Source organism: Muscardinus avellanarius, assembly GCF_963383645.1.
Source record: "Muscardinus avellanarius genome assembly, chromosome: 9".
Taxonomy (NCBI): Eukaryota; Metazoa; Chordata; class Mammalia; order Rodentia; family Gliridae; genus Muscardinus; species Muscardinus avellanarius.
In genome coordinates this window covers 98,849,389-98,875,275 of record NC_137795.1, presented here as the reverse complement: position 1 = coordinate 98,875,275, position 25,887 = coordinate 98,849,389, and the positions used below count along the sequence as shown (strand labels likewise).

The window sequence follows — 25,887 nt, the reverse complement described above, 5'->3', positions numbered from 1 at the left end:
GACGGGATGGGACGGGAGGAAGCTTGAACCAGGAAGTGGGAGGACATGGAGCCGAGAACGTTTTAAAAGGAATGGATTGAGGTGGGGGAAATCTATGCTTTTTATTTTAAAAAAGAAAAAAAAAAAAGAAAACGTCAGGAACAAAAAGAAGAGGAAAAAAAAAAAAACCACCACAGCTCACGAACCCATTCTGCACCAAACTGGAAAGGAGGAGACAGCCGCAGGAAGATTCCAGACGTGAAGGGCCCCGGTTTTTGAAGAACTTTATCTATGAACTTTTCAAAGATTATTTTCATACGGCAGCAAGTGACGCTGAAGAATTTGCTGTCAGGGACACCTGATACGGAAATCCAATAGATTTTTAATTAATTAAATGTAAGGATTAGGGATTTTTCCAGAACTCCGCAGGGTCAGCGCCCCTCCGCAGTGTCAGGCCGCAGCCTGAGGAGTCTGACGTTTGGGGCCAGGCTGGGGTTGGGGAAGCCCAGCTCCGGCTCTGTGGTCGGGAAAGATGGGGACGGCCAGGCTGTGACGACCCCCAGGAGAGGGCCGCGTTTCCTCTCTCTGAGTACTCTGGACAAATCCCTAAGCCATGATAGTCCTCAGATGTCATTAATAATGTGTGTTGCAGACTTCAGTTTTTTTTTTTTTTTCTTTTCTGAAGATTCCTTTTCTCTTTGAACCCACGCCCCCGTCACACAGCGTAGGGCTAGCGGTCGTCGAGGACACCCTGGTAGAATGTAGCACCCTGCACCCGTGTCCTACCTTGTGTTCAACTCCAGTGATACCAAGAGACTATTCCTATGTCATTGCACAAAGTGATAGAGCTTAGGCTTGTAACCAATGTGGTCCAGGCGCGTGCGCGGGCACGGGCGGCTTGCGCGCGGACTCCGCCTCCCTGCATCCCTGGGCGCCGCCTGCACAGCCCCGCAGTCTCCATTTTACATCCTTCCCTCCTAGTGCCTTACCGAACGACAGACAGACAGACGCGGTGTGAGGGCCTACTCCACTGGTACTCCAGGAAGCCCGCTGAGGCTGCCCAGACTGCGTCCCAGGCTCAGCTTTCGGTTGTAACATTCTCCTCGGGTCTTTCCCTTTTCTTTAACTGTAAAAAAAAAAAAAAATTATTTGTCATGCCCACCGTCCTTCTTGGGCTGTCTGAGAGTAGAAGGATGCCAGGGAAGCCAGCAGGGCTGCAGAGAGGGAGGCAGAGCTCGCACCGGCAGCATGGCCGGCTGCAGGCTGCTTCTACTGCGTGTTACCTGGGAGCAGTCCCCACCCCTCACTCTGCTCTGCCCCAGCTCTGCCCTGGGTGGGACTAGAGGTTTAAGGAACGTGGGCTTTGCCGGCAGCAGCCTCCAGGCCTATCTGTGGGCGGCCACCCACCTCGGCCCTCGCTCCCGCTCCCAGGAGAAGCCTGGTGTTCTCGGGCCACCCCCGCTCCTCTCTGCAGGCGCCAGGGGCTCTGCTCTGCTCCGCTCCCCCAGTGCACGGGGTCCCCGCCACTGTAGACAGCTGCCAAGCTTTGCGGCATGCTTTCCTTGGGTTGCCCAGGTCTGCCCAAGACACAGTCTTGGTCTCGGTGTGTGAGGGGCCCGGTGAGCAGAAGCTGGAGGGACACGGTGCGGGGTCCCGCACTGCACTTGCAAGTTCACTCACAGACAGTTAAGTCTCCAAAGAAATCTGCCCTGTGCCCTCTTTGCACCTTTGATCCATTCTGGAAGTTTTCTCAGGCTTTGATCGCTGCAGCGGGCCGGAGTTCTCTATTCCTAGGGAACAGCTCTGAAGCAAGTGGACACTGGAGAAGCTGCCTGGTCACAACGGGGCATGAAAGGGCAGCTCTGAGGGGCGATCCTGACACGCAGTCCTCGACCAAGCCCTCAGCGCGCTCCCAGGTGCAAAGAGCCCTTGCGGGTCAGCAGCCAGGCCTCCTCCTCACCGGACCTCCTCCCCGAAGGCCTGAGCCACCTACTGTGAAAGGGGTCTCCTAGTCAAATCCACCCTGGCTCAGTAACCAAGCCGGCACTTAGCTCTTAGCTGTGAAAGAACTCTGGAAACTTCCCTTCCCCAACCAGAAATTCTTATAAAGGAAATAGGTCCCCAACTGGAGAAGGCGCAGTGCAGGCTTTGGGACACGGCCCTGCGGGGGGCCAGGCGCCCGCTGGAGGCAGAGCGGGCAGAAGGGCTGCCGCAGGGGGCCGCGGGGAGGTCCCTGTCTTGAGACAAGGAAAAGGGTCAGTTGAGAGAGGGTGAGTGGAGCGAAGCCTTCTAAGGACACCTGAGCCAGCGCCTCGCAGCCGCGCCAGCCTGGAGAACCCGTCTGTCACGGACGTTTTGGCAGCCAGATGGCAGCAACACCCATCAGATCTTCTACCGGGTGACGCGGTATCTAGTCTTAGCTGCAAATGAGCCTCAGTTTGCCTTACTGGGTAGAACCCTGGACTCCCCAGCACAGCCCAGCTCCAGCCCTTCCTCCGTCTGGTCTTTTAAGAGAAGAAAAGACGACTCCAAACGTTCTCTCCATTTCTTTTTGTCTGCTGACGTCAAAGCCTCTCGCTCTCACTAGACCATTTCCTTTTCTCTTTCCACATCAGGAATGGAAGTTCCATGCTGCTCATAAAGTTAATATTATTATGCTGATTATTTTTGTTACTGCCATTGTAATTATGATCGTTATCATCGTGTTGGTCTTTTAGTCAGGGTTTTAAATGCACATTTATTCCAAGTATCTTTGTGTTTTCTCTTTAATATTTAAACTTATTATATCTGTGAGTATGAGTAGACTGGAGGGACAGAGAGATGTCCAGTTAATTTTGTCAGACATAAAAAAGAAAGACCCAGGAATTAGGAAAACCATTTCTGTCATCTCTATTCCACGAAGAGCCGTCAGGAAAGATGCGCCGTAGGACAGAGTGAAGAAGAATCCAGGCCGTTCTCTCCGCACAGCCCAGCGGGAACCCTGGACAACAAGGCCGCCATCCATGCTGTACTTTCCTAGGTTCCTGGTGGCTGCCTTTGGAGGCAGTTCCCGGGCTCAGGGCACAGACCCCAGGCATAGCCAGCCCTTAGACAGCTTCTCCCCTCTGCTAGCTGTGTGCACCTGTGCATCTGAACTCTAACTACACTCACATCTAACATTTAAAGCAAATAAAAGCCCTCTTCCCAGAGTTGACCCAGCACCTTTGCAAAGCACCTGCCCTTTTCCCACTGGCACCCCAGAGTGTGGCTTACATCCTCCACACAGACAGTGGTCCCCTCTCAAAGGCCATGGGGTACGCTGAAGTAAGCGTGATGGGCAGCTGGCACCTCCCCAGGACACGTCAGCCCCACTTCTCTGCCTTCCACTCGATAACCACTCTCTGTCTCTTCTATCAGCCCCTTCCCCCAGATATGCCCTCCCGAAACAGTTCTAGAGAGCGAAGGGAAGATGGCAGGTAACGCAGGCCACGTCCCCTCCAAAGTCATTGGCAAGTGGAGGGACCCAGTGGGACCTCAGAGCCACCCCGCTGGGCTCTTACTGTGCCCAGGGCCCTGTGCTGTGGGTGACAGGTACCCACACCCTGCCCACCAAACCAGAAACTCTCAGGCCCCGGATGAAGAAAGCGGTGGAGTGGCCAGCCTCCCTGAAGGGAAGCCTGCTGTGGGCAGAGGATGGACACTCAGCAAGTATCCGTGTCTGCCCCTCATCCCCACCTGACACCCCCAGCATGCCCGTTAGCATCCTTGCCAGGCCCGCCCTCCCAGCACTGAGCCCCCAACCCCTGGAGAGTCTGAACCAAAGGCTGCTGCTGTCCCCAGGACAGAGGGCAGAGCAGGTGTGTCTGGTGCATCATCTGGCCCTGGCTTGGCGCCATCCTTCCTTAGTGCAGGAAATGGCTTGGAGGGAGGGCAGGACCGAGAAGGACAGGTACAGAGAAACGTCCAATCAGAGCCTCCCGGACCTCAGCCAGCCAGCTTCTCGCCGAATTCTTACTGACCATCCAGGTGACAGTAGCCACATCTCTGCGGAGTGCCTCTAGCGATGTTTGGGCTGTTTGCACGGCAAGGGTGAGTGGCCCAGTAGCTGTGTGAGTTGGTGTTGGTGCCACGTGACCCTGTGAAGCTGGGCGGGTGGTCAGGAAACTCAGAGGAAGAGGATGGGCATGAGAGCCGTTTGTCTTCGTCCCCCTCGCCCTGGGGACTCAACCTGCCCCTGCGCCATGGTGTGAGAGGAGGTTGGGGAGCCCGGCTGCAGGGATGAGTTCCTGGACAAGGTCTTGGGAGACACTCTTGAACAAGCTCTTGGAGGATTCAGGTGGTGTGAGTGCGTGCGAGTGGGTGAGCAGAGCTAACGTTCTTGGAAACCGGAGTGAGGAGGTGAGGAGGCTTAAGGAAGTCTTACTGATGGTTCATGGTAGCAAAAGGGACGTGGGTCACACGCTCCCCAGCTCTTGCCCCGGGTTCTCGTGGCCTGGCTGAGGGCAGGGTGGGCATGTGGCATTTGCTCCCACAGGCCTGCCAAGGAGCTGCTAGGATAGAAAACTGGAAGAAGAAAATAGCTGGGGGCCCTCAACTAGCAGACTTCAACAGCAAGGTGCGGGCTCCATCCGCAGGCCCGAGCGGCGGCGCCTCTTGCCAGGACATTGTCCCACCCAGGGACTGACAGGCTTCTCTCTTCCATTTGTGTCTTTCCTTTCTGATGTGTTTTGCAGAGGTCTGAAGGGGAAGCCTCAAAATGGAGCAGGCTAGAGATGCCCTTACCAAATTGGAAAGGAAGATGAAACTGTTTTTTTCTGTAGCCAAAGAACCCTTCTCAAAGACACCTCCCCAGATGGACAAAATGGCACTCCTCTCTTTGCTTTCTGGGCAATAATGACATCACGAGTGATGTATATCCTGCTTTTTTTTTTCCCCTAATTTCATTTATTTCAAAACTGCACTCATCTTCTAAGAGAAGTAGAGTCGGATCCCTAAGCTCTGCTGCTGGGGAGCCGGAGGTCTGGCGCCCGTGTGTGGGCTCAGCTCCTGCCACCATAGGGACACAGCAAGCAGAGCTGGGGCAGTCCTCCTGTATCACGGGCTCCGGGGCACTGGACTGGCCACAGGACGGCGCCACTTGCCCACTTCAGGATCCTCACTTCTAATCTTCATAGACTGGGCACAGTCAAATCTCAGGCCACGAGAGAGGTGAAGACGGCAGAATGGGGTTTCAATGCAAAAGAAACCTAAAGGCCGGTGGGACTGTGGCTCCGTGGAATGACCCACTCAGGGGAGGTGTCTCACGTCCTGGTGGCAGCTTCTGAAAGTTCAAGGAAGAGCTAGCTCCAGGCCGGCACCACCCTTGAGACTGGGTCAGAGTTTACAGAGAAGTGACCCCCGGAGGCACCCTGCCGCAGAAGCCCAGCACAGAGGGGCTTCCTGATGCCCCCTGCTGGACTCCTTCAACTCAGACCCCTGCAGTAAAACATACTGAAGGCCTCTCTGTTCAAACTAGCAATATCCCTCAAGTAAAGACTAGCCTAGCCAGTGTCTGCTGGGCGTTTTCAGTACTCCAGCCCCCTGCCAAGCCCCTCCTGAGCGCCATCTTGTGCGTGCATCCCGGCTACTCCCCAAGGGAAGGAGAGTGCCTCCCCTTGAGGAAGTCAGAGCATGGGGCATGTGTTCAAGGAAAGAAAATAGCAGTGAGGGTCCGGAATCCCCAGGTTTCCAGTCGACTTTTTGTTAATGGGCCTTTCTTGACATATGATTTTGGTTCACTGTTTTAATTAATGGCGATTGATTGGCCTCCTGTTTCTGATTATCTATTTAATGGCGCTCGCTGTGTGCCGAACACTGTGCTAAGACTTGCTCACTCCGGGCTCACAGAGCCTCCCATGGTGGTCATGACAACCCACTGAGATTGGCAGGATTTGTCACTTCACTTATGACCCACCCGCAGCAGGGGGCGCCCGTCTAGTAAGAGGGAGGAGCCAGGGCTGGAACCTGGGTCTGCCCAGCTCAGAACTGAGTCCCCAGCCACCTGCGGTGACTGTTACCCTGCACCGTCCCCACCATGGGACTCAGCAGGTCTGTGCAGAGACGGAGTTCCCAGTGGCAGGCAGGCAGAAGGGCAGAATTAGACTGACTTTTAAGAAAAATCTCTGGGGAGTTTCTTTGGATTCCTAGAATTCCTGTCAAGCTTTCTTTTCCGCGTACCAACTAGCTTTAGTAATGCTGCTGTAACAAGCTCTTATGAGTGAAGAGGGAAAAAGAAGTGTTCTTTTCTTCTTTAAAAAAAAAATAATTTTCCTTGCTTATAGTTAATTCTAGAAAGGCAATACTAAAGGTATATATTTTTTTCAAAATGCTATTTTTTACTGCACTTGATAAATATCACAACAGCTCTGATCTCTGTAATAGATCCACTCTTCAGCTCTGGGCAGAACCAGATGCAGGATTCACACACCAAATTTGTAAATACCATGTTGTGGGTCTGGTGTCCGGGAACTTTTTTTTTTTCTTTCTGTAGAAAATGAAGAAGAAGAAGGAAAACAAGGTGACTTTTAGAAAGAGGAACAAAATTCAGTTTTCTTTCAAGAGAGACACCCTGCTCGCAATGGAAAGCAATGTTTGTACAAACTGAAGGAAAGTAAACAGCCTTGAGGAGTTGAGGAAGAAGCGTCTCTGGGCCTGGCGGGAGACTCACGGCAGTACGCACGTGCAAGAACCCAGAGAAGCTGTAGGGCCGGCTTTTGACTTTGTAAAGGAAAGTAACGCGCTATAAGGTATCTGCTGGATTGTGTGGGGTGGGCTTCTCCTTTCTTTTTTGTTTGTTTCTTTTAAAAACTTTGTTGACTGGCTCCAGGCTTGTTTGCCTAAATTCTTAGGTAGTTTACACAAGTTCTAAAACCTTTTGGAACTTTAACGCCATTGGAAGCAAACCCGACTAGTCAGAATCTGCGACCCTGGTTGGTGTCGATAGGTGTTCTAGAATTCTGACCGAGCACCTAGCACCTAAAGACTTTTTTAGAAGGTTTTAGATACATTATCTTACACAAACTGTGATCTACTGGCAATAATTACCTCAAATGTGGGCATTCATCCTGGTTTTAGCCTTTTTTGAAATCATGTAGCCAGCTCGATCTTGGGATTTCAATGCCTATGAATAATTCTATGTGGGTTGAAAATAATGAATAATGCACCCCCCCCCCGTCATGGTCACTTAAGTAAATTCTGAAAATATTCATCTTCACAACAAAAACTAAACCGAGGAAGAGATGATTCTTTGTTATGATCAAACCTGTTCAAAATGCGCGTGTGGGGCGTATTTTTAGCTACTGTAAAATGCTCTTAGCTTTCTGAGATATCAAGAGTCTCATTTTAAACCAGGAAATTAATCACTGACTGTGGATACTTAAGCATATCTCTGGCTACGTTTTATAGTTCAAGTGTTTTATAGTTTACATTTAAACTGGTACTTTTTAAAGTCAGTTTCTGTTTATAACCACCATCTTCAAACCCCAGCGATGGATCGCTTCTGTGGTTGAAGGCCGTGTCTCCAAAGGCAGGTGTGTTCTACCCCCGCGGTTGTATCGCCCAATCCGTGCGTTTCCCTCCGTGTTGTTGGTTTCCGAGTGAACTTGAGAGAATGCGAGAGGAAGTCCAGAAGGAGTGGGAGGGGGTGAGACCCAGGCCTGGACCGGAGGCGGGGCACCATGCCCTGGATCAAAGCACTCAAGTTCAAGGCCTTCTCTTTGACATCTTAGAAGAGGCAGCGAGAACTGATCCCCGTTTGCTGATTTTTGTCCTGATTTGATATTTAACTCTTATTGGATGCGCACGTACTTCCGCTCACTAGGCACTGGAAGACACTGGGATTCGGGGGTCCCTGAAGGTACAGCTGCTATTTCTGGGCCTCCAGGGATATCTCTATCAATATTTTGTAAAGGAGAACCATATGCCCCTAGGCCCACGTTCATTGGCTGGGTTTTCCATTGTATCTGCTGTCTTTTATTCACTTTCTCCTTTAAAACAAAGTCGTTGTAGAAGGACATGTGCACTTTTGACCGCTGTCAAACTGAGATGTGAAGACCGGCTGGTGGAAGGGGACTTTCGGTTCTGTTCAGAGACTGGACCGCGGAGCCCAAGGTCCTGGGGAGCAAGGGGCAGCTCGGGATGTCTGTTGAGATCGGTGTGCATGGAGAGGGACCAGTAAGGACGTGAGAAAGACTGCAGAGAGGCAGGAGCGGGGCGGGAGGGGCCCGTCCCCCGAGTCTTCTGTGGTTTGTTTTCTCTTGGGCCACCACCAACCTGTGAGGACGTCACCTGAGCAGCGATCGCGCCTCTCGCAGAGGAGACTGCAAAACCACAGAACGCCGGGCAGGGACTCCGCACAGCGGGTATCTGTAGCTTCCCAAGACCCTCATCCACAGTGCGTTCTTGTTGCTGTCTCTTGTTAGAATTGTCAATGTAGAATATTTTTCATCTCACCCCTCTTCATCACGCTCCCCCGTTCCTGTGTGTGTGTGTTTCCTTTGCACTAATTAACCAAATGAATTTTGTGTCATTGTCTTTGGGGCTTTACCCACCTTTTAAAAAACTAGAGGTATAGAAATTGCCTTTTTTTTTTTTTTTTTGAAAAGCACGTTGTATTTGAAAAAGGGCTCCGCCACTGCTCTGTGGTTTCTGCCAGTGTCTAACCTCCCCTGCACTCCCTTCCCCGCTCCCTTCGGTCAAGTCAGTGTCCCCACCTCTGCCTCTGCCCTCCCATCCCGCAGCCTCGTGCCCAGGCACCCAGGGGCCCCAGGAAGCCCAAGAGCCAGGAGGTGGCCCCAAGGCCGCCGCCTGGCCTCCAGGTCAGCCGCCATCGGGCTGAAAGGCAACGGATTTCTTACTGTTGCTTAATGCGATCGGTTCAGGTTATAAGGAAGAACTTGGTTAAGAGGAAAGGGGCCTGACTGCACCATCCTTGCCAGCTTTCTGTGACTTCAGATGGGGCAAAAGCGTACCCCCACCTTGAGAGCCGACCTCCACCTCCCTCTCCCTCCTTTCGCCCACGTGTACGCTGTTCCTTTAAAGCTTTCTTTCTCCCGCGGGTTTCCCAGGGCACAATCATCTCTGGCCTCCAAAGCATCTTTTTACCCTCTTTGCCCGAATTTTTTTTAACCAAATGAAGTAGACAAGAAAGGCATCCTTTGGGGCAGCGGAATTCCTAGTTTAGTAGAATCACTGTATAGATAGAGATGTTGATATATATGTCTGTGTATATATATCAAACCAAATTTCTGATAGGAAAAGTATAGCTTTACGAAGGAGGAGGAGGAGGAGGAGGAGGAGGAGGAGGAGGAGCCCTGTAGAGGTTGGAGCCAGCCTCGAGGTGTCCCGGCGCGTCCCTGCTCCTTCACGGGGGGCCGCTGCGTCACCCATCCGGCCCTGTCCTCCACCTCGCCAGAGCGGAGCCAGGGACCCTAAGGGTCCCGGGCATCGAGGGCGGGGATGGGTGAGGGGTGGCAGATCAGAATGACTGGAATTTTCCATCCTGTTTCGCTCTGACCACATGGATTGGGCTGCAGCCTGACACTATCACAGTTTCCAAAAATGGTATCCATTAGGATGGAAAGAGAAGAGATCCCTAGAAATGTTTACCTTCCAACTGCCCGTGAATTCAGGACACTTTGGACAGAAAGACACACTCCCCAGAATGAGGACAAGGGAGACCTGACGCCGCCCAGCCCCAGCCCGGGAGCGCGGCTCCTTCCCAGGTCTCTCTCGGGTCATCTCAGCTCAGCCTCCATAACCCTAGAGCAGCCCTGGCCCCTTGTGTTCCTTCACTGTACGGTTTCTGTAATAAAAAGTGTTAATCCATGTTAATCTGTGTGCAAATGATTGCGTGCAACAGTATTTTCTCGTGTACCTCTTTTTCCTCTGTGAACTGTCCCTCTTTTCTTCTTTTATTTATAAATGTCTACTTTTTTAAAAAAAAACAACCAGCTGTGTTGTAGACCTATATGTAACCTATTTCTTAGTCTCATATTATAGGTGTGTTATAAGAATGGATATTTTACTTGGCTTTAGAATGTTTTACAAGGAAACTAATTCTTAACTGATCGAGTCCTTGCTACTAAGATGCTTGTGTTTTTCATCATGATGTCGTGTGCTTCTAAATTAATAATCATTTTCGTTGTAGAAAAATGGAGTGAATTTATATTAGTCTTGGAAACTAATAATAGCATTGTAAATTTATGAGATGATTTTAACAGAAAAAATTATAGAAGAATATAGTTATTTTAATTGTAATATTACTAACTGTAGGGTGAGAAGGGGGGGTCCCGTCGTGGTGAACTATGTCATAGCTTGTTACTCACAGTTTCTTTTTGATCATTTTTTCGGTCTCTGAGGTGAAACGAGTTATTAATTAAAATTTGTAAACTCACATATGCATATTGTATATGTGTAGAAATGTAATCACACTTTGTCTTGGAATTACATTAAACTGTTTGGAATCACTGTACACTCTGCCTGGCATACTTATTCATCCTGGAACCACACCAGTTACAAGACCAGAGAGGTTATTGGGGTTTTTTTGGTTTTTTTTTTTTTTTTTTTTTTGGTGGTACTGGGGTTCCTGGAAGCCCTTCTACCTCTGGGCTACACTCCCAGACCTATTTTTATACTTTTTAATTTGGAAACAGGGTCTCTTAAGCCAGCCCGGCTGGCTTTGAACCTGCGCGATCCTCCTGTCTCCGCCTCCCAAGCGCGGGGATTACAAGCGTGCGCCACCACGCCCGGCTGACCAGAGAAGTTATTGTTGAAAGCAACATCTTTCTGAGGTCATTTAGCCCTTGAAAAATTATTGAATATCTTTGAAAATGTTTATAGCACAGCAACACATTTAAAATTCGCAGAGATGAGCTGGATGTGATGGCACATGCCTGTTATCCCAGTACCCTGGAGGCTGAGACTAGAAGATGACAGGTTTCAATCCAGCCTGCCCAATTTAGTGAGACCCTTAGCAAGTGAGCAAGATCCTGTTTCAAAATAAAAAATTAGCCAGGCGTGGTGACGCACGCTTGTAATCTCCGCGCTTGGGACGCAGAGACAGGAGGACCATGCGGGTTCGAAGCCAGCCGTGTTGGCTAAAGAGACCCTGTTTCCAAATAAAACAGATCTGGGAGTGTAGCCCGGAGGTAGAAGGGTTTCCAGGAACCCCAGTACCACCAAATAATAATAAATAAATAAATAATAAATAAAAATTTAAAAAATTAAAAGGAAGAGGGAACTGCCAGGCATGGTGGCACACGTTTGTAATCCCTGTGCTTGGGAGGCTGAGACAGGAGGATCACACAGGTTCAAAGCCAGCCTCAGCTACTTAGTGAGGCCCTCAGCTGTTATGGTTTCAGGGAAGATGTTATGGTTTGGGAAACTGTCCCCGGGGACTCCTGTTAGGCTCCTGGACACAATTTCCCTCAAAACACAAAAAAAGAACAAGCGTGGGTTCTTGTCCTGAGCTAAGGATAGATATGCAATAGCCCGGACTCTTGCTGAAGATTTAAAGGAGTTATATTAAAAATATAGAAATACAGAAGACAGTCACAGCCCCATGCCATTCAGGAGTGGCATGGGGGGGTTGGTTCGAACAAATTCACCGAATTCACCAAAATACAAAACATGGAACAGACTTTTTACACACATGACCTCCATCTTGTTCATACAATTCTGACGTAGTAAACCTCCCCCGACCAGGTGTCTCCTTTCACGAAGGTCAGAGGTTGACCCCCTCCTCCCATCCTAGCTAAATTATCCAATTATGTAAACCTGTTTTTAGAATGAGGATGAGGAAGTCCTAGTTCCCCTCTCCTATAGACTTGCTAATTACCTTTGCTAGGTTAATTTAATAGTTGCCTGCTTTTTTTGGCAGATACCAAGTCCTTTCATCAATTTTTGAAATATATTAATAATCAGAGCTTTCTCAAATCTTCCTAGGCCATTCCCAATACTGGTACATCAGCAACTTAGTGAGACCCTGTTTCCAAATAAAATATAAAATAGGTCTGGGAGTATAGCCCAGAGGTAGAAAGTCCCTGGGTTCTACCCCCATTACCACCAAAAAGAAAAAGAAAAAAAGAAAAAAGAAAAAGAAAAGAGCCGGGCGTGGTGGCGCACGCTTGTAATCCCCGCACTTGGGAGGCTGAGACAGGAGGATCGCGCAGGTTCGAAGCTAGCCCCGCGCGCTGGCTTAGGAGACCCTGTTTCCAAATAAAAATGCAAAAATAGGTTTGGGAGTGTAGCCCGGATGTAGAAGGGCTTCCAGGAACCCCAGTACCACCAAAAAAAAAAAAAAGAAAAAGAAAAAGAAAAGAAAGTAGGGGCTGCCAGGTGTGGTAGCGCACGCTTGTAATCCCCGCACTTGGGAGGCTGAGACAGGAGGATCGCAAGGTTCAAAGCCAGCCTCAGCTACTTAGTGAGGCTCTCAGCAATTTAGTGAGACCCTGTTTCAAAATAAAGTATAAAATAGGTCTGGGAATATAGCATGGAGGTAGAAAAGCCCCTGGGCTCCACCCCCAGTACCCCCCCCCCACACACACACACAAAAGGAAATGGGGGCTGGGAGTACTACTGGAAGGCAGAAAGCCCCTGGGTTACCTCCCCAGGAACAAACAAAAAAATAAATAAACCAATTGCAGAGATGACTGTGTAGCTGAAGAGAAGTGGCCTTGAGGGTATTTACTACCAATTTCTGTGCATCTGGGGAAGGGTCTCCTTGTGCCCCTTGGCCCCTGAAGCCCAAGTCACGGCCATCACTGCTGGGATCTGTGCCGCCCTGCCCTCCCCATAGAGCATCTCATGTTGGCCTTCTCCCCATGGGTGCCGGAGACCCCAGGCCCTCCCTCCAGCTCCCGGCTCCAGATGACCTTTTTTTTTTTTTCTTTTTTCTTTTTTTTTCTTTTTTTTTTTTTTTTGCGGCCCTGGAATGGAACCCAGAGGCATTTGACCCCTGAGCTATACCCCCTGCCCTATTTTTTATTCTTTATTGGGGGGGGGGGAGGTTGTTACTGGTGTTTTTTTTTTTTTTTATCAAAAGCTATCGCTTTAATCAGAAACCCGGCACACTGGGGGAGTGGCTGGCCGTGGGGGAAGGGATTTCTTTTATTCTTCATTTTGAAACAGAGTCTCACTAAGTTGCCTAGGGCCTCACTAAGTAGCTGTGGCTTTCTGCGAACCGTGATCCTCCGGTGTCAGCCTCCCAAATGCTGAGATTACAAGCATGCGCCACCACACCCGGCCTCTTTTTGGCTTTAATTATGCTAAAATACACATTGTATAAGATTTACCATCTTATACTTTTTTTTTTTTTTTTTTTGGCAGTATTAGGGATGGAACCCAGGGGCATTCAACCTCCGAGCTACATTCCCTATTTTTGTTAGTCTTTTTTTTTTGAAACAGGGTCTCACTGAGTTGCGAAGGGCCTCGCTAAGTAGCTGAGGCTGTCTGCGAACCGCAATCTTCTGGTCTCTGACTCCCGGATGCTGGGATTCCAAGAGTGCGCCACTCTGCCCAGCCATCTTAGCCAGTTTTCAGTGTTCAGTTTGTGACATTCATTACATTCCCACTGTGGCACAACCATCAGCACTGTTACGGCTTAAATGGTGCTGGGGGCTCTTATTCAACTAAAGTTTGGTGAACAAAAACATTAAACTAATAGGCAGCTCGGAGCAGCTTTAACAAATCTTTATTACAAAATTAGTACGAAACAGAAGAAAAAGCAGTGTGCTGGCACACAAGCTGGAGAGCCTAAAAATGGACCTCTGACCTCCCTCCTCATCCCTAGCCTTTAAATAGATTTTGTATTGGTATCTTTCTTATCAGCATTACTAAGGCAATGGGCTAGTAACTTATTTCTTAGGCAGGTGGTGCCTCTTTGTCTCCGGACAGTGCACTTACTAAGCGCAGGGGTCAATAATCTACCTGCCTTTGCCCCTCTTGTATTGGGCAATATTGGTTGCTCATCAACTGGGTGCTTCAAAGCAGCACTCAGAGCTACCTTTCCTATACCAGGCCAGGTCACAGAGGAGAGGAGGTAAACAGAGGCACTGATGCCTCTAGAACAAAGGGCAGAGAGAGGGGCCTCTGCATTGTAACAGCTGTACCCTCCCTGCCTGAGCACCTGCGCAGCACCCTGGCCCTGACTACTTTTTACATCTTTGAAATTAATACCAAAGTAATTTTCCAATACCAGCACAAGCACCATCCACTTCCAGAACTTTCTCAGCATCCCGCTCACTCCCTGGTCCCTTCCCCAACCCCGGCCACCGCCATTCTACTTCCTGTCTCTAAGAATGTGCCCATTCTTGACATTTCATGTAAGTGGAACCATACAGTATTTCCCCTTTGGGGTCTAGTTTATTTAACTTAGCATAATATTTTAAGGTCTATCTACGTTATAGTGTTTACCGGATTTCCTTCCTTTTTTTTTTCTTTGAAACAGGGCCTGGCTAAGTTGCTGTGGCAGCCTCAAACCTGCAATCCTCCTGTCCCAGTGTGGACCACCACCACGCCCAGCAATTTCCTTCCACCGAAGGCTGTCATATTCCCTTGTATGGATATATTGCATTTTGGTTGTCCTTTCATTTGTGGATGGAGACTTGGGTTGCTTCCCCCTTGTGGCTGTTGTAAGTAATGCTGCTGTCTGTGACCCTTGGGCAGGATCTTCAAGCCCCTGTTTTTATTTTTATTTATTTATTTATTTACTTATTTATTTATTTACTTATTTATGCAGTACTGGAGATGGAACCTAGGGGCATTCTACTTCCAAGATACATCCCCAGCCCTATTTTTTATTCTTTTTTTTTAAACAAGTTCTCACTAAGTTGCAGAGGGCCTAAGTAGCTGAGGCTGGCTGTAAATCTGCGATCCTCCTGTCTCTGCCTCTCGAATGCTGTGATTACAAGCATATGCCACCATGCCCGACTTTATTTTTTCTTTTTTGAAACAGGGTTTCACTAAGTTGCTGAGGGCCTCACTAAATTACTGAGGCTAACCTCAAACCTGGGGTCCTCCTAGCTCACCCTCCCAAGTACTGGGATTACAAGTGTATACCACTCTGCCTGGCATTGTGTGTGTGTGTGTGTGTGTGTGTGTGTGTGTGTGTGTGTGTGTGTGTGTTGCTGGGGACGGAACCCAGGACCTTGCACCCAGGGCCTTGTGCATGCTGGGCAAGCATCCTACCACCGAGCTATATCCCAGTCCTAACTCTCACTTTTTAATTCAATTCCAGGCTCTGTTTTTGTTTTGTTTTGTTTTGTTTTGCAGTACTGGGGATGGAACCCAGGGGTATTCTACCTTGAAGCCGCAACCCCATCCCTATTTTCTATTATTTATAATAATATAAATAATATTTGAAACAAGGTCTCACTGAGTTGCTGAAGCTGGCGGCGAACCACCATCCTCCTATCTCAGCCTCCCAAATGCTGGGATTACGAGTGTGCGCCACCATTCCTACCTCTGGAGCCTGAGCTATCTTATCTGTAGAATGGGAAGCTTTTCTGTTGCAATAAGGACTGGCCAGATATTCCCTAAACCCAAACCCATTTCTTCCTTCCTGAAGTCACAGCTCAACTGTATTTCCTAGCTCTCTTTGCAGCTAAATATGGCCAGGCCTGACCTTTAAAATGGTCATAAACAGCCGGGCGTGGTGACGCACGCTTGTAATCCCCGCGCTTGGGAGGCGGAGACAGGAGGATCGCACAGGTTCGAAGCCAGCCACGCTGGCGTAAGAGACCCTGTTTCAAAAATATAAAATAGGTCTGGGAGTGTAGCCCGGAGGTAGAAGGGCTTCCAGGAACCCTAGTACCACCAAAAAAAAAAAAAAAAAAAAATAGTCATAAACAAGCCGGGTGTGGTGGGGCACTCTTGTAATCCCAGCATTCGGGAGGCTGAGACCTGGAGGATCGTGGTTCGTGGACAGCCTCAGCTACTTAGTGAGGCCCTTTGCACTCAGTGAGACCCGGTTTCAAAATAAAGAAAAAATAGGGCAGGAGGTGGAGTCTGGAGGTCAAATGCCCCTGGGTTCCATCCCCAGACCCGCAAAATAAAATAAAATAAAACAGTCATAAACAGCCAGGCGTGGTGGCACACACTTGTAATCCCAGCAATTGTGAGGCTGAGACTGGAGGATCCTGGTTCACGAACAGCCTTAGCTACTTAATGAGGCCCTCTGCAACTCAGTGAGACCCTGTTTCAAAATAAAGAATAAAAATAGGAAATGGGGGTGTAGCTCGGAGGTCAAATGACCCTGGGTTCCATCCCCACACCTGAAAAAAAAAACCTCTTAAACAACTATCTTTCCTCTCTTCTCTCAATTTCTGGACAGATGTGGAAGATCCAGGGAGGTATTCTGAGACCCACAGAATGGAAGAAGCCTAGACCCCCGAATGATTCATGCCTCCCAGAGAGAACGACAAAGGGCACCACAAGAGTAACTGCTTCGTTATGATTGTGCCACCAAACTTTTATGTCGATTTACTATAGCAATTAAGCTTTCCTATTACAGAAATTGGCTCCCGAGAGTGAGGTACTTCTGTGACAAAAATCATCTCCCAGGCCGCACCCTCTTCTTGCCCTGCCAGGGTCACCAGAGAGGGCCAGGTGTGATGGTGCGTGCCTGTAACTCCAGTTACTTGGAAGGCAGAGGCAGGAGGATCACAGATTTGAGGCCAGTCTCAGCAACTAAGTGAGACACTCAACAACTTAGCAAGACCCTGTTTCAAGAAAAAAAAAGTCATATTGGGAGCCTGGCTTAGAGGTAGGATGTCCCAGGGTAGTTCAATCCCAGCAACACACACACACACACACACACACACACACACACAGCCCAGCCTCCACTTCATTTTGTGCCAGGGCCCAGTTGTGGGGGGGGGGCAAGGGGCATTCAGAGCCTCCACAGACCCTGCCTCTTTTCCAGATAGATCAAGGGGATAGGAAGAAGCTAGAGGACCCTTGAAAACTCTTACCCAACCCCACATGAACATCTTCCCATCTTCCCCAAGGCAGAAGAACTCATCCGGCATGGTGTTCTAGAACACTCTATTGCTTTCTAGAACACTCTAGTGCTTTCTGAGCTGTTTCCTCTGTTCCCTGTGTGCTTCTTGGATTAAGACTGTGGATGCCCCTTGTGGCCTATGGTGGGTGTGAATAAACTCATTACGCTGAATCCTAATGAGGAAGCCAGGACGTATCACGCCCCTCACAGGGCTAAGAATAACTTAGTCCTGAGGTTATAACTTAGACCTTAAATAAGGTCCTGAGGTCGTAAAATGTGTTCCTCTTTTTTTCCCCCCATTTCTGCATACCACCACCTGCCCAGAGACCCAGCCCTCAGTGGCCCCTCTGCTTCCCACCCGAGCTGTGACCTTAAAACAGATGGCAGCAGACTTCTCTGGATGCCAGTCATCTCTTTATTCCTTTAGTGATCAGTACAACAGCACCACGGGCACAGCAGGGGCCCTGCCGGAGGACCCAGGAAGGCAAAGAGGGGGCGCGGGGGGGGGGCCTCGGGCCCTGGGTGGGGCTGGCCAAGGCAGGGGTGGCTAGCCGGCCTCCTCCCCAGGAAAGGAGAGAGAAGCCACTGGGACAGGCAGGTCTGCCATGGGACCATTGGCAACCAGCCCAGCCCCAGCCTTCCCCAGAGCACCAGGGCTGCAGTGAGGAAGGAATGTTCCAGGCCAGGGAAGGGCTTGTAGGGTGGCAGCTAAGGATAGCCTTTGAGAAGGGAGTGTGTGTGTGTGTGTGTGTGTGTGTGTGTGTGTGTGTGTGTGTGTAGGGTGGAAAGATAGCTATGCTACCGAGCATATGAGATTTAACTGGTTGAGCCGCAGGACCTGCCTGGGGCCTGAGAGAGCGGACTGGACAGAGGCCCCTCCCCACTTCCACCTGGGGAGGCCGGGCTCCGCTGGAGGCTCAGCGCAGGAGCAGCTGCCTCCCGCAGCCTGGGTGGAGGGCTGCCTCCGCCCGAGCCACCTCACGTGTAGGCCATCTTGCTGCACACCCAGGGCCGGGTCATCAAGCACTCGGTCGACACCAGCCTGGTGGGTTCCACGAAGACACACTCCCCAGGGCCCGAGATGGTGAACCTGTAGCCAGGAGAGAAGAGACCAGGCATTCAGGACCACGTGCACCCCCATCGGGTGGCCTGGCCTGCGCCTGCCCCTGGCCCACCTCATCTCTGGACGCTGGCCTCCCAGGCTCTCCCTGCCAGGACTCCAGCCACCTGGAGCTGCCCTCGGACCCTTCCCCATCCTGCTCCCACATCCCCAGGGGCAGCTCTGCATTCCTTGCTGCAAGGTCCCCAGCCCAGGACCGCCCTGCTGCACCGTGGAGCAGCCTGCATCACAGCCTGCCAGGCCGTGTCTGTCCCCTCCAGTGCCCTGGGCAGAGGGCTCTCCTAACTCCTGAGGTGCCCAGTGTCCAGTGGCACAGCAGAGATGGGCTGATTGAAGTTACCTTCACTGGTCAGGGGTGGACGAGAACAGCCCCAGAACACCCCAACAGCACAGGGTGGTTGGGGCTCTGTAACCCAGAAGTTCACTGAAACCACCCACAGACCTGTGTGTGCTCTGAAGAAACCTCATCTGTTCACCCGACCTCAGACCCCTGGCATCGGGGCTCCCCCAGGAGAGGGCACCAGATGGACACAGAGAGCAAGGTCCTTGCCAGGTGGTCTTCCCCACTTCAGGGACCCCCACCCCTAGGTCTCCTGGGCTTTGAGAATAGGAAGTTTCCAGAAAGGCAGAGCAAGGGACAAAAAGTACAAGGCTTCTTGCGTGTCAGAGAAGGAAGAGACCAAAAAAAAAAAAAAAAAAAAAAGCGGAACTGAAAAGCACAGGAGAGGAGGAGAGGAGGAGAAGAGGACGGCAGCCCGGGCTGACGTGCCCGAGGGTGGCTCCAAAGGGCTCCACACCCATCCACACTAGCTCCTGCCTGTCCTTGGGACACTCAGGTTGGCAGCTATGTCCCCTCCCGCTGGCACCCCGGACCTGTTCCTCCTGCCCTGGGTCTGGCCCAGGAGCTGAGGTCCTCCCCACAAGTCCCCAGGCCTAGACTGCTCCATCTCCACTACCACCACCCCTCACCGCCACCCAGACCACCACCACCCGGGCCCAGACAGGACACAAGCTCATGTGCACCACGTGGGCCACACAGGCAACGAGGTCACGCACCCTGCACTCGTTCTCACCACCCAGAATGCCCTTCCTGGAAGAAACATGGCCACCACTGCGCAACAGGGCTCAGAGCCTTTTTTTTTTCCCGTACTGGGGATGAAACCCAGGGACATTCCACCTCCAAGCTACACCCCCTGCCCTATTTTTTATTCTTTATTTTGAAACAGGTTCTCACTAAGTTGTGGAGGGCCTCACTAAGTGGCTGAGGCTGGCCGCGAACCGTAACCCTCCTGTCTTTGCCTCCCAAAAGCTGGGATTATGAGCGCGCGCCAACACGCCCGGCCCAGATCCCCTTTCTGCCACAGTGACCACGCATGCGCGCCGCCGGACTGCCCAAGAAGTGAGGCTCCATCTCCCATCGGCCCTTGCGGGCCATGTAGACACGTGACTCGCCGCTGGCCAATGGGGACAGGATGTCCAAGGCACGCCCTCCCCGTCCTCCTTCCGTTATGGATAAAAGGGGTGAGGCGGCGCCTAATGAGCAGTCCTGGTCTCCTGTAGACTGAGCGGGGCTGGGCCTGCCTCGGGGGCTGTGCCGGCCCTGTGGACCATGGCCGCCAACCCAGGCTGGACTGACAGGGCGAAAGGAGTCAAGCCCTTGTCGCGACCGGTCTCTGCCACACCGCACACTCCCTACACCCGAGCCTTTCCGTCTCGGCAGGCTCGGCCTGGGGGGTTAGGCCTTCCCCAGTCTGAGCCCGGTGCCTTCTAGAAGGAAGCCTCAGCTCACGTGTCTGGGTCAAACGGGTCCCCGTTGACCCAGTGGAATTCGTCCCCGACTCTGCGCAGGCCAATCCAGGGCTCCCTCCGCGTGAACTTGAACATGAATTCCTGCAAAAGGAAGGCGGGAAACCTCGGGTCAGACCCGGTCTCTGGGCTGCTGCCTGTCCCACCTGTGGCCAGTCTCAGCGTGAAGGAAGCAGGCTGACATGTGGGGACCTGCTGATGCTGAGAAAGCTGCCGAGCTGCCAGGAAGCCCACGCCCCAGCCAAACCCCAAGTGACCAAGACAGTCACTAAATCTGTTTCATACTCTATTGATAAGACTGTTATGGGTGATAAGAGATCATGTCCCAATCAATAGAAAATGACAACATGGTTTTGCATTTCCTAGGTGTTTATAATTTGAATTTTTTTCTCTTTTTTTTTTGTGGTACTAGGGTTGAATGTGGGGATGTTCTACCACTGAGCTACAACTCCAGCCCTTTTTAATTTTTTATTTTGAAACAGGGTCTCACGTTACTGTGCACTAGCCTCAGACCTGTGATTGTCTGGCCTCAGCCTCCCAAGTACTGGGATTTCAGATGTGCTCACTGTGCCTGGCAATAATTCATTTTTGTTGTATTCATTCAGTACTAGAGATTGCGCCCTGGGGCATTCTACATCTAACCTCTACCCCCAGCCCTTTTTATTTTAAAACAGGGTCTCACCAAGTTACTGAATATCTAAGTTGCTGAGGCTGGCCTCAAACCTGTGATCATCCTGTCTCAGTCTCCCATAATACTAGGATGCCAAGCACATACCACCAAATCTGGCTAATAATTTGTAATTCTTCTACTTTTAAAAAAAAGTGGGTTTTTTTTTTTTTTTTGGTACTAGGGATTGAACCCAGGAGCATTCTACCTCTAAGTTACACCCCTAGCTTTTTTTTTTTTTTTTTAAATTTTAAAACAGTATCTCACTAAGTTACTACTGTCTCGCTAAGTTGATGCCGCTGGCCTCAAAATTGCAATCTTCCTATCTCAGCCTCTCAAGTACTGTGATTACAGGTATGCCCCACCATGCCCATCTTTTAATTCTTCTCCTTCACATACTGAGTTTTTAGCTTGGGCAACTAGCCTTGGGTCAAAGTAAGTGGCGTTAACAAGCCCTGAGGGACTGACTCATCTTCACACTGTGCAGGGTCTGGGTGGCCCTGAAGACATGTCACGGGGGACACTGCCTGTTTGGGCTGTGCCTCCGGGGGCACTCACCAGCTCCTTCTGGCTCTGGATCACCGCCAGGGCGGCCTCGTGGGTGTGGCAGTACTGCCTGCCCGTGTTCCAGTCTCTCGGCTCCTCAGAGAAGAAGTAGCACTTCCTGCCGTAGAGCAGCCAGTCCTCCGGGCAGGGCGCCTCGCACTTGATACAGCCCTTGGAAGCTGCAGCAGGGATGGAGGACGCTCAGCACCTGCCCGCCGCCGGCCGGCCACCACCAAGAGCCCCCAAGAGCCCTCTCCGCTTCCCACGGCCCCTCCTCCACCTGATGATGCCACAGCGTCTAGAGGCAAAAGGTCAGCAGCTACGCGTATAAGAAGCGGAGCTGGGGAGGCCAGCAGGTGCGCCCCAAGCAGGGAGGTGGCCGCAGGTTCACCCCGAGTGGGCTCTCCTGCGCCTGGTCCCTGAGGCATGGGACTTCAGGAACTTGGACTGGGTAGAGACCTGGAGGCCACACATCCTGTCTCTGCAGCCAGGGTAGGAATCGTCCTCAGTATGGACAGGGCACTCTCGCTAGCCCCTGGGGCACACGAGCTAGCAGGGCGACTCTCACCATTGCTGAACTGCTAGCGAGTTCTGTATTTTTTTTTTTAATGGTACTGGAGATTGAACCCAGGGACTTCTACTTCTGGGCTACACCCCATCGTGATTTCAATTTTCATTTGAAATGGTCTCACTAGGTTACTGAGAGTCTCGTTAGATTGCTGAGACTGGTCTTGAATCCTCCCGTCTTAGCCACCCAAGTACTAGGATTACAGATGAGCACCGCCACCAAGCCTGGCTAGCAAGTTCCTTTTATATTTTATTTTATTTTATTTTATTTTATTTTATTTTATTTGCGGGTCTGGGGATGGAACCCAGGGGCATTCGACCTCCAAGCTACACCCCCTGCCCTATTTTTTATTCTTTATTTGGAAACAGGGTCTCACTAAGTTGCAGAGGGCCTCACTAAGTAGCTGAGGCTGTCCTTGAACCATGATCCTCCAGTCTCAGACTCCCAAATGCTGGGATTATAAGCATGTGCCACCACGCCCAGTTTAAGCAAGTTTTATTTATTTATTTATTTATTTATTTATTTATTTATTTTTCGGATCTGGGGATGGAACTCAAGGGCATTTGACCTCCAAGCTACACTCCCTGCCTTGTTTTTTATTTTATTTTATTTTATTTTATTTTATTTTATTTTGGTGGTACTGGGGTTCCTGGAAGCCCTTCTACCTCTGGGCTACGCTTCCAGACCTATTTTTAAATTTTTATTTGGAAACAGGGTCTCCTAAGCCAGCGCGCGCAGCTGGCTTCGAACCTGAGTGATCCTCCTGTCTCTGCCTCCCAAGCATGGGGATTACAAACGTGCGCCACCACTTCCGGCTTTATTCTTTATTTTGAAACAGGGTGTCACTGAGTTGCAGAGGGCCTCACTAAGTAGCTGAGGCTGTCTACGAACCACAATTCTCCGGTCTCAGCCTCTCAAATGCTGGGATTACAAGTGTGTGCCACCACGCCCAGCTCAAACAAGTTCTTTTTATTTATTATTTTTATTTTTTTAAATTTTTTTGGTGGTACTGGGGGTGGAACCCAGAGGCATTCTACCTCTGGGCTATACCCCCAGACCCTTTTTATATTTTATTTGGAAACAGGGTCTCACTAAGTTGCTGAAAGCCTCACTACGTAGCTGAGGCTGGCTTCGAACCCGTGTGATCCTCCTGTCTCAGCCTCCCAAGCGCGGGGATTACAAGTGTGTGCCACCACGCTCGGCAAACAAGTTCTTTTTAAATGTTGGGTCTCAGCCTGCCTTCCTGTGACCTAGACCTACAGAGTAGTCTGGGCTCTGCCCTCTGGTGTGACCCAGAGCAGACACGGTCCATCCCATCTTCTTCCTCCAGTTTGAAGGAGAATGACAGCCTCCCCTGTGCGCTGGCCTGCCTCTGCCTCCTCCTGGAGGCGGCTGCTCCTCCTCCCGCCTGCTGCCACAGTGTCCGCAGGAGCACTGTTTTGCTGCTACCAGGACCACATGGCCCGCTAGGCGCGGCTCCAACAGCCACACAGTGACAACAGCCCTGTCTTCTGGTTACTCTGGGCAGCGAACAGGCCCCGCCCCGAGTCTGTGCAGGACCGCACTCCCAGGGAGGACCTGGAGCTCACCAGACTCTTGGGGACGCCCTTACCAAAAGGAACAGCCATCAGCTTAGCTCGCTCCCAGAGGCCTGTGTCCCAGCCAGGCCTCCGGGTGTCCAGACGTGTGTAAAACACCTCTCCAGCTCTCCAAATGCAGAGACTTCCATGTATTTCTTCCATATTCATCTCATCCACTTTGATTCCTCATTGGATTTTTTTAAAGGTAAATGTATGTGAGGGTAAAGGGGAACTAGGGATTGAACCCAGGGACAGATTCCCTCCGAGGTATACCCCCAACCCTTTATTTATTTATTTATTTACTTACTTACTTACTTATTTTGGGGTACTGGGGATGGATCTCAAGGGCATTCTTCCTCTGAGCTATACCACCAGCCCTACTTTTTATTCTTTATTTTGAAATAGGGTCTCTATGAGTTGCAAAGGGCCTCACTAAGTAGCTGAGGCTGTCCTCAAACCACAATCCTCCTGTCTCAGCCTCTCAAATGCTAGGATTACAAGCGTGCACCACCACGCCTGGCTCTTTTTTATTTTGAAGCAGGGTCTCACTATGTTGTTGAGGCTGGCCTTGAACCTGTGACCCTCCTGTTTCAGCCCCCCCAAGCAGAGGAATCCCAGGCGCCTAGCTCTGGCTCGTAAGCATGCTTTTTGTCATTGCTGTTTTCATACAAGCAAGTGGTGAAAATGTAGGGAGGGACAGAGCCAAGAACACACCCAGGGCACTCAGGGATCTCTGTGGGCCTCCCCAGGGACCTACAGCCACACGGAGCTGATTTAGTGGACACTGGCTGGGCATGCCTCTGCAGTGAGATGCAAGTCTGATTGCTACGGACTGAGACTGAGGACTGACGGCTGTATTTCAACCCCTTCTGCATAAGAATCTGTTGGGCTTTATGGAAATCATGGTAAACTGTGTCTACACACAGCCCTGACCTCCCAACCTAGCAGCAGGATACCAGGAAAGTGCTTTGATTTGTAGGCAGTAGTCTAGGCAAGTCCAGGCTGGTCCCAGAGACATTCTCCACTTTTGAACACACTTGCACCCTCTCTGACCATACAAGTCATTTGGGGGAGGGTTCAGTAGGGATTGATATCACTGGTAGACTTTCCCCACATTTTAAAGAGTCTATTCCGAGCCTGGCATGGTGGCACACGTTTGTAATCCCCGCGCTTGGGAGGCTGTGACAGGAGGATCGCACAGCTTCAAAGCCAGCCTCAGTTACTTAGTGAGGTTCTCAGCAACTTAGTGAGACCCTGTTTCCAAATAAAGTATACAATAGGTCTGGGAGTATAGCCTGGAGGTAGAAAGCCTCTGGGTTCCACCCCCCAGTACCACAAAATAAAATAAAAGCATATCCCGGGTCTGACAGCGCTTCTCCAAAATTAAAATCATTCCTGCGTGCCCTACAGAAGCCATGCCACACTTTGACGCAAATCCCTCAAGAGGAGCCAAAGTCCCTGTCCGACAACCTCACAGCCCTTTTTTTTTATGTCTTTGATCTTCCCATCCTACACGACACTATGTTTCTTAGGCCTCTGACCCTTAAAATGTTCTGTTTGCCTGTCAGGGTTCAGCATATTTCACCCCAAAACATGCCACTGTGGCATCAGGGTGATTCTGAGCTGAGGCGCCTGAGGACCAGCAGAGGCAGGAAGAGGCCTCTGCCCCTCTTCGTCTGCGGGACAAACATTTCCCTTTGTAGAAGGTACCGACACACATGTGTATGCAGAGAAACACATCTCCCATTTTAAAAATATTTTTATTTTAATTTTTGTACCAGGGATTGAACTCAGGGGCATTCTACCTCTGAGCTATACCCCCAGCCCTTTTTTTTTTTAATTCTTTTTAAACAGGGTCCCACTAAGTTGCTGAGGGTCTCACTAAGTTGCTAAGGCTGTTTTTAAACCTGAGATCCTCCAGTCTCAGCCTCCCAAGTCACAGGCATGTACCACCACGCCCATTCTAAATCAGGGAGCGAAGAACAGCTCTGATCAACAAAGCCAAAGGGTCTGCACCAAGATGAGTTTGCACTCACAGACCAGACCAAAGTAGCCTCCTCTTCTGTTACTCCTCCCATGTATTTCCTAGGCACTTCACCCAGTGTATCATCTCTTCAAATCCACACTCTCTTTACTGTTAAAAAGTTATATAAGCCACTGGGCGTGGTGGCGCACGCTTGTAATCCCAGTACTTGGGAGGCTGAGACAGGAGGATCGCAGTTCACGGCCAGCCTCAGCTACTTAGTGAGGCCCTCTACAACTCAGTGAGACCCTGCTTCAAAATAAAAAATAGGGCTGGGGGTGTAGCTCAGAGGTAGAATGCCCCTGGGTTCCATTCCCAGTACCGCAAAAAAAATAAATAAATAAACGGACAAACTAATTAAAAAATAGGGCTGGGGGGTAGCTCAGAGGTAGAATCCCCTGGGTTCGATCCCTAGTACCGAATAAGTAAACAGTCCTATATCTCCAAGCCTCCTCCTTTAAGACTCAGTGCCTGCCTCACCCAACCCAAGTTTGTTCCAAGTTTTTACAGATTTATGAAATTATCTCAGGAACATCTCTACTTTACCTGTGGGGCTTAACAAAGGGACATGCAGAGCCCAT

The 25,887-nt window shown here is 50.4% G+C and overlaps 1 protein-coding gene across 1 annotated transcript in view; it reads right to left on the bottom strand.

Moving 5' to 3' along the window:
* Positions 1–17,974: 17,974 nt before the first annotated feature.
* The window catches only part of CLEC2L (C-type lectin domain family 2 member L), a gene marked incomplete at both ends in the record, with an annotated part of 43,012 nt that continues 35,099 nt past the window's right edge, over positions 17,975–25,887 (bottom strand). The window contains 3 exons of the mRNA XM_080701244.1: positions 17,975–18,086; positions 19,906–20,006; positions 21,148–21,314. Coding sequence (XP_080557370.1) covers positions 17,975–18,086; positions 19,906–20,006; positions 21,148–21,314 — 380 coding nt within the window. The remainder of the gene's footprint in view (positions 18,087–19,905; positions 20,007–21,147; positions 21,315–25,887) is intronic.